The sequence below is a fragment of the Pteropus alecto genome, unplaced genomic scaffold (genome assembly GCF_000325575.1).
Source record: "Pteropus alecto unplaced genomic scaffold, ASM32557v1 scaffold22, whole genome shotgun sequence".
In the NCBI taxonomy this organism is placed as follows: Eukaryota; Metazoa; Chordata; class Mammalia; order Chiroptera; family Pteropodidae; genus Pteropus; species Pteropus alecto.
Window position 1 is genome coordinate 7,221,514 of NW_006434839.1, and position 8,926 is coordinate 7,230,439.

General features: G+C 40.9%; 1 protein-coding gene across 3 annotated transcripts in view; it reads left to right on the top strand.

Annotated features, from left to right (window-relative positions):
- The window catches only part of CHCHD3 (coiled-coil-helix-coiled-coil-helix domain containing 3), a 256,115-nt gene that overhangs the window by 237,391 nt on the left and 9,798 nt on the right, over window positions 1-8,926 (top strand). For 2 of the 3 annotated variants that reach the window (XM_006910510.3, XM_025045860.1), the window contains exon 7: window positions 4,047-4,182. In XM_006910510.3, coding sequence (XP_006910572.1) covers window positions 4,047-4,182 — 136 coding nt within the window. Of the gene's footprint in view, window positions 1-4,046; window positions 4,183-6,365; window positions 6,496-8,926 lie in introns of those variants that run through there. The other variant, XM_015588404.2, reaches the window with a different exon arrangement.

Sequence of the window (8,926 nt, forward strand, 5' to 3'; positions counted from 1 at the left end):
AGCCCGAGCGGAGAATGGTATGAGGTGAGCTATTTCCTTGGATGTATTTTTATTAATTAAATCAAACAATTTAAATTAATAGATTAATTGTTTTGAATTAATTAATTAAAATTCCATATTTTTCCTTTCTCTGAAATTACCTTATTCTTGCTATTCTTGTCAAACTAAAAAGATGGATAAGTAGTTTCCTCGAAATCCAAAGCTCAGACCCACACTAAAGAAGCTTCTAAGACGTGTAATTAGGGGAGGCAGCCGCGAAACCAAGAGTTAGCTCCGAAACAGATACTCGAGTGAATGTATTTTAGAGTCTTAAGAAGAGGATTCCGAATGTCGCTTCTCTCAGCTTCATTTTTACCAAAATGTTTTTATTTCTCTTTGACCAATTAATTCAATTTATAAGGAGCAATCCCAAGAAAATAGAAACAGTAGTAATAGTCTGTGTTCATCACCATGTTATTTTAAACATTGAAAAATAGGGGAAAAAACCTAGTCGTGTATGTTTATTCTTTTTCCGAAGTTTTTACAATGGATCTGTCAGTGTCATAAGAAGAATACTTGGATGTATTTTTCTCAGCTGCCTTTTAAGTGAATGCTAGTATTAAACATTAGCAAAAATTGCTTTACCGGCTACAGAATACATACCAGGAGCCTCGTTTGATTTTGTTCTCTTTTCAGAATTTTGGATCTCAAGTTTTGCCATTGAATACTGTGGGCAGCCGGCTCAGGGTGAGAGTGCGAAGGGCGGGGGGCCAGCTGCTAGTGCTTGTGTGATGGGGGAAGGGGAAGGAATCAGACTAGAAGAGGACAAAAAGGAAAAGTGAACAAGACAGATGCGCACGTGGTAGAAGCCATCAGAAGTCCCCAGTAATGTCAAGTCTCCACCAAACTGGATTTTTTTTCTTAATTGTTTCTGATCAACATCTAGTTTTAAGTGTCGATTTTATTCCACCAATTCCTTTTTGCTAAATATGTTTTTGGATAACTGTCTTATCACTTCATTATTGTTCCGAATTCTCCAAATTTATATTTTATCTTTCTCTTAGCATATGTCATTCATCATTTTTTTTCCTCTTATTTCCTTACAAAGAAATTAAATTGTTTAAATGTCTATCGCATCTAAGATTTAATTTTCCTCCTTAAGTATCTTGAAATTCTGGACTTTGTTATTTTTGCCTGCTAGTGGCTTTTTCCATCAGCAGGGATGAAAACAGTCAATAGAAATCCGTTGCTGACTCAATGATTGTATGGAGGGTTTACCATAATGCATATTGGAAGCGCCTTTGAAACCCTGTCGCTGAATGGAAGCTGCCCTGGCTTGTGTTTCATGGCCTTCTAATGTTAGACCGTAATCTCATTTAGCATTTTCCCGGAGTGAAAACAGTGCATTAGGGCTGCATAACAGGCATCGCTGATCAATCAGGAAGCAGAGCTTTGCCCCTACAGATTAATCCAAGAAAAACATCTCAGAGTCCACTCCCGGAACTGGGAGACAATTATGCTGAATTCCACCCCTCTTTTCCCCTTCCTACCATCTAATCATCGATACGGGTTGAAATATGTACAAAATTTCAGATGTCTGTGGGCGCGCGCACGCGCGCGCGCACACACACACACACACACACACACACACCACAGACTACTAGATAGGAAATCGGGGGCCCAGGAAGTGAATAGTGTTGATTTGTGGCATTAAAAGTATATTTCTACGCATTTAAAATCGTAAAGAACTCATGGACTTTAACTCATATGCCTAACAGCTCAACTCAGGGGAAATGCTTATATACGATTCTTCCTAAGGAGTCCATAGTATTAGGTGAAATTTATTTAAAGAAAAAAAACATACCACCTTCTTTATGATATGCAGTATGTGGATGCTCATTCTTTACAGTCTTCTCCTCTCTGTTAACTAACGGGAAAGGGCCACCTACCTGGTCAGTATTGTTCTTGCCTTCTCTCCCCATCCTTTTTGTAAAAGCTATGCTCCTTTGGAGAGACGGAGGTCCTTGACGAGGGCAGTCCAGGAGCTATTCTAGGCATTAGCCATGCATGTGCTAGGTTCGCCTGACCTAACCCTTAATCATATTTTATTCACTATTTACCCAGTAGTGTGTTTTGCTATCATCAGTCAGGTTAGTGGTGTCTGTGCTTCTACTCTTCAGAGCACAGCTGACTCCTTTTAGATGCTGATGTTCACGGTAGGGGATTAAGGAAATCCATGTCCAGAAAAAAATCACAGACATCTGAACTTCAAAATCTTAAAGAGAATTGAAACTCTTGGGATTGGATTTAAATTCTGTTCTTAGGTATTTGGCAGAGCAGTAAGGTAATGAATAAGAAAGTAAAAGCAATGTTATGTAAAATTTGTGGGCTTTTTTTTTTTTTTTTTTCTGTATATCTGCTTTCTTTAGAGGGTAGTAGGAAGTAAATTCCCTCGGGGACCAGTAACATAGTTTGCATTTCAGGTTTCTATTCCAGCAAAATATATATTAGCTTAGTGTGTTGGATGAAAGTAATAAGGAGGCAAATCGTCACCCAGGGGTTTCCTTATTGATGACAGATATTCCTCCTGTGTTCTCTAGGGGTTTTTCAGAATCCATTAAATTTAAAATAACGCTACTTCAAGATTACTATGGCAATAACAAAATTTAAATTTCAAAAAAAAGAACTGGTATGAAAAACTGGAAGCCTTTTGTATTAAGCAAAACTAATTTGAAAAAAAAAAGTTTGAATTCCTGGATTAAAAGTAATAATATTATGTATTTTCTCTGTGTGTTTAGCCCTTATAATCAGAGTTCCTCTATCATCTTAAGAATATTTTATTTTTGTTTGTATAATTTATTTGGTTTATTCTATTATTTTTAAGTGTATATTATAAGCTTTTTTAGAAGCACTTAAATTTGGTATTGTATATTCACTGAAAGCAATCTAACTAAAATCTGAGATTTTTAAATATAATTAGTAAATTTAGCTCATGGAATTAAAAAAAATTTCTCTTTACCCATTTGTATTCTCAATAATTCATCACATGACTTCCATAAAATATGTCCTTATCAATAGCTGAGGTCACAAAGAAAATAAGACAGGTTCCTTCTTGGGGTTTGCATTCTAGTAAAAGTAGGCTAGTAAATGCACTATGGTGTGTATTGACTGTAGTGTAAACAGTGTTACGTGCACGGCGAAAGCAGTTCATACAGGCTGGGTGGAGCCGCCGTAAAGGGAATGACACGCTGTCCCGTGGATGAGGAGAGCTAGTGGAAGCCATGTAGAGAAAGTTCCATTTCAGTACTTGGCTCAAGTATCTAAAGAAAAGTAGCTATTTTCCAAATACATAGGACTATACAACGGCTGGTAGTCTGGGTGCAGAGCACCCCAGTATGTAGCGGAGCATGAGCAAAGATGCAAAAGGACGTATAAGAGCCAAACCCTGAAAATGTGGGGAATTGAGGCTAAGGGGTAGTCGGAACCTGATGAAGAAAACCTGCCTGTTGATCTCATTTTATTTAGGGAGAGATACCATTTCAGATTTATGTATTAGAAAGAACGTTCTGGAAGAACCTTCTTCCGAAAGGCAGGAGTAGCAGGTGAACCTCAGAGGCAGAGGTTCCAGTTTGGAGGTCATCGTTTAAATCCAGAACATAAATGATTAGGAGCCAGTGTAAGGACGGTGTGTATGGAGAGAGGACCAGGCTGCAGGATCTCGAACTTTCTGACCAAGTGGATGTGGGAGGTGGAAGTGAGGGTGCCCCGGTTTCTGATTGGGCTGGCTAGGCTGGGGAGCACCGGCGCCATTCCCCTGGTGTAGGTGTCGGTTTGCATGGGAACGTTACAGTGTCCTGAGAGGCTCGCAGTGGTGTCAACTAATGGAACTAATTTCATAGAAATCATTTGCCTTGTGTGGTATCTTCCCTTTGTGATATTATTTCTCAACTTTTTTCTTTTTTACATTTGAAACATCTGTTTAATGTTTTATATGTTTTTTTAGCCTTGCTCTTTATTCTGATTGGAGTCCATTTGTGTCAGTGACCCACCCGTGTTTTTGTTTTCAGGCGGTATGAAGTTCATCCAATCTGTGCTGATCTGCAGGCCAAAATCCTCCAGTGTTACCGCCAGAACGCCCAGCAGACCCTCAGCTGCTCTGCCCTGGCCAGCCAGTACCTGCGCTGTGTCAACCAGGCTAAACAGGTGGGTGTGCGAGCCACGCTAACGGGGGCACCAGAAGAAGCAAGCCCAGCATCATGGGATGGGCTAAGGGATTGAATGGGCAATGTGTGTGGAGCAGTTTTAGGAACCAAGCTAGTCAACATCATCAAGAGTTGCTGTCACAAGCTGGTTGAGTTGTAATCAACTTCCATCCAGGTGGTTGTAGGAAAAGCCCATATTCTCCTCGTGTTCAACTCATTACTTGCAGAAAAGAAAAACTTCTTGCTAAAATAATAATGTTTCTCATTCTGAACTTTTGTCCTCTGTAATAATTGTGTCCTCAAGGTCATTGCCCCCTATTTCTGAGCCAGTACTCAAAGCCAGCAAAGAGGAAGGGGCCAGCAGCTTCGGATCCAAAAGCAGCAAATAGTCTTGCAGAGAGCCTGGTTTAAAGAGATAAAAGACAAACAGAAACATAAAACAAAAACTGACCATTCAAGCACCGCTCAATTTTCTACCAGTCAGTAGGGTCCACTCAATTAGGCAGGGGAAGGAAGGCCAGAAATGGGATTTAGGAAACAGTTTCCATTGCTTTTATGTACAGTAGCCATATTCTCTTGACCTTTCATATCAGAATAATACGATGTTCACAGGCCATGTGTTTTCTCTCATTTATGTACTTTTGTAAAGCTAATGATAAACTCTGAAGCAGATGATCAGTTCTCGCAGGTCATGTAATTGCCTTTCATTTAACCGATTTAACAGTGGGATGTAGGTTGTTCTGAGAGACAACAATCTCTAGAAATTGTTGGAAACCTCGATTCTTTCTGCTGACAAACTCCCTAGAGTTGACCTTCTAACGCGGCCGAATCTAGCGTTTGAGCTTCACAGCATGCCCTCCTGCAGTCTGATTTGCTGTAGTTAAATAATACCCCTTAGCGTAAATGTCTGACACTATAAATATCTGATCGGATGGTTGGTATTGTCTGCATAGCTGGAACATAACGGCAATGTTAGTAGAAAAATGTACAGGAGTTCCCCGCCCCTCCCCCCATCCACAGTTTTGCTTTCCATGGTTTCAGTCACCTGCGGTCCGCTGCAGTCTGAAAATATTAAGTGGAAAATTCCAGAAGTGATTCAAAAGTTTTAGATCGAGCTCCATTCTGAGTAGCGTGCTGAAACGGTGTGCTGTCCTGCCTCATCCCACACAGGATGTGGGTCACCCCTTTGTCCAGCATGTCCGTGCTGTACGTACAGTGCAGTAGGGCATTTCGAGAGAGAGTGACCACATTCGCATAACTTTTATTACAATACATTGCTATGATTGTTCTATTTTATTATTAGTTGTTGTTAATCTCTTACTGCGCCTAATTTATAAGTTAAACTTCATAGTGTGTATGTGTAGGAGAAGACAGTACATACAGGGTTCGGTATTATCTGTGGTTTCAGGCACCCACTCCGGGTCTTGGAACATTTCCCCCACAGATAAGGGGGGAGTGCCATAGTCAAGATTTATTAAAAGGCTTTGTTGTCTTTAAAAGCCTAGAAGCTTGAGGCTTTTTCCGTTTCTTGCTTATAGTGGCACTTGTATAACTCTTAGTAGTATGCCAGGGATTCTTTTCTTTAAAAGTCTTTAGTAGAAGTAATGCTGCGAATGTTAAGTGAGTACATTTTATTTAGCAAAAGCAGCTTCTGATACGCTCTGAACCAGCGCCTACCTTCAGTGTTAATACCAACGCAAGCACTTGGGACCTGTACGTCGACCCATGGATTTTACTAACTTGACATTAGTGCCACATTGAGTTGGAGGCGGGCAGTCAGTGCAAAGAATGACTGTGATAAAGTGTGCTTTCAGAGCTGGTGTCTGACGTAGGTGCCTATTTCCACGGTATGATCTGTAACATTTAACAGAATGGTAACTGCACGGGCGTCTGGAGTACCGACTCCATCCGGCCTGTCTACCGTGTGTTGACTCATCTGCACATAGCCCCACGAGATCAATGGCGTATATTTATAGAATAAAACAAAGTTAACTTGTGACAAAATCAAAGACGCCACATGGCGCCATCAAGAGTTCAAATTGGGCAGATCTGAGTTTGTATCCAAACTCTCTGACCTTGGGTCTTAATTTTTCTCATATATGAATGTGGGGTAGTTATCTCCAGTGTTATGAGGATTACATTTATATAAATTATTCAATAAATCTTATTTTTTTCTTTCCTCAGTTGCATAGTTCATGCTGAAACCAACTAAACAGATTGGGCAAAAGCATCAAATTATTCCTAGTGATTTCAAAAGAGACCCTCCTTTCCCACTCACGCAATCTGCAATAAAATTTAATATTATTTTCAGTGAGTATGTTTCAAGTGCCTATTGTTTTGACAACTCTTACATTGTAGTATTAGGGAATGTATAACAACAGTAACATTAAAGAGATATATATCCCCCAAACCTTTTTATCCTAAGATGGGCAACACCGAAATGGGCAAAAGCCAAGAAACATTAATACCTTGTATTTCTTTCTGTAGTACATTAAACTTGAAGGTGATTTCACATTCATTCTCTTACTTGGTTTTTTCTGACAACTTGAGATGTAAATAAAGATGGTTTTATTCTCACCGTTTTACAGTTGAGAAAATTGAAACTCAGGGAAGTCTCGATGGTAAATTTAACAACTAGATCAAGATATACTTCGCCATAAAAACAAAAAATTCGAAAGTAAATACAGTTTGGTTTTTGAGTTGGGTGTGTGAAGACACATCCATCCATTATCCGCTAATATAGAACTAAGTCAATGAGGGAAAATGTGTGATAATCATCAAGTGAAGGGAAAAAACTTGAAGATCAAATTAAGTCATGCAAGAGACCGGTGGTAACCAGTAGCGGGGGGTGGAATTAGGAAGGCCACAGGCAAAGGTGCAGCCCACACTGCCCCATTTCAAAACCACGCCAAAATGGCCACAAAGGGTTTATGTCAGTGTTTCATGAGTAGTGACTTTTCCTATAATACCACGTGTTCCTTTTACTGCTTGTGAAGTTAATCTGATCTCGTGACCCCACCTCTGCCTGTTGTTAAAAGGGACGTCGGCAGTATATGTGGTCCCGGTGCTCTGTTGCAGCATTTCCTGGTCAACACCTCTTCTTATGTTTTCTTGTTAAAAGCAAAGAACAAGCTGGACATGCTCACATGGAAAATACGAAACATGACAACAACCCATTAGGTTCATTGTCCATTTCCGGCATAGTGCAAGAGTTTTCCCCTTGGAATAATTCCAATAGCCAAATCCACTCCACTTTTAAATGACTCATAAGTTTGGGCTTTCACTGGTTCCCTTGGGGCGTTGTTCTGTAGACTAATAGATCTTACCAATAGGAAGACTTCCGGATATTCCTTAGCCTTACATTTCCTTTCTTATTCATCCACTTGTTCACGTCAATCTTTCTTCAGATATTCTTAAACAATTCTTCGTAGGCCGACATGAGACATTTAGATTGTTACTTCCAGTATATTAAGTTATGTATTCTTCACAAGGGGAAAGAGATACTATATTGTTTTAATTATTATTTCTAAGTCTTAAAAGCTACTGGCTAGCTATGTGATATACAGCAAATCAAAATGTAGGAGGATAGATTGATAGACTTCTGTGTCTTTTATTTCTCATCGCTGCTTAGCCTCATAGCTTTCTAAAAGCTCCCCAAGATTGAATTACCTGTTCTTACATTAAAGCCTGATTGCTTCACCAGTCTGGCTTCACCTACCTTACAGGAGACGATGGAAGAGAGGGAAAAACAGGAAGCCAATAGTATTTGCCCACTAGTGGACCAAAAGAGGAGTTCTGTTTATAAAAGGGGAGGGGCTTGCTCCCAGATCTGCATTGCTGTGTTCCCTGGGACACTCCACTGCCCCTCACTAAACTTGCAGAATCCAGCTGCTTAGGGCACACTGCATCTAAGCATTCCAGCTCTTTCCTCAGCCCTGCCGCTACGGACAAAAAGGTTCAGAAGCTGGCTGGACTCCTGGGGAACATTCTGTGTTCACTGGGGAGGTAGGGCTTATGGAAAACGCTGTAGTGAACGTTCACATCTAGTCCTGACAATGTGGGCTTCAGTTTCTTTTTTGGTAAAGTCAGGGTTTGAACCAAGTGATCCACGGGGTCTTCCAGCTCTGTTTTTCCAGAACTGATTCTACATGCATATTCATGAGCACACTCAAATTAAGAGACATGGCCTTTTGGGTACAAGCAGCACCCCTGCTTTGGGGACCTCCAGCATTTGTTCCTCTGCCTCTTAGATTCTGGTGTCAGCCTTAAGCTTTCAGTCCAGAAGAACAAGTGCAGATCTGATTGGTCTCCATGTCACCTCGTCTCTCACAGTTCTGTATCCTTTCCTTGAAGCTAGTACTTCGGACTGCCCTGGGGAAGCCATGGTGGCTGAATAAACTTGAAGCGGGGGAAACAGTTTCATAGTTTCTCCAGAATCAGTGAAGTGAAAATTGGCTATATCAGCACTGCCTGGCAGAATGTAGCCTGCCAGCTAATAAACTGCACTAGAAAATGCAGGCTACCTACCTCTAGCCAGCTCTAGGCCCCTCTGTACTGCAAGGACTTTCACCCATGTGGCATGGGCCACGTGGTGAGGGATTGTGGAGAGAGAGCAGGAAGCCAGGTCAGAAGAGCCAGGGGAAGACCAGGGCTAAAAGCGAGGGCCAGACCCGGGAGATGTCCAAATGAGGACCCCCAACTTGGGCCTATATAAGTGAGGCACCCCCAACTTGGGCCTATATCTT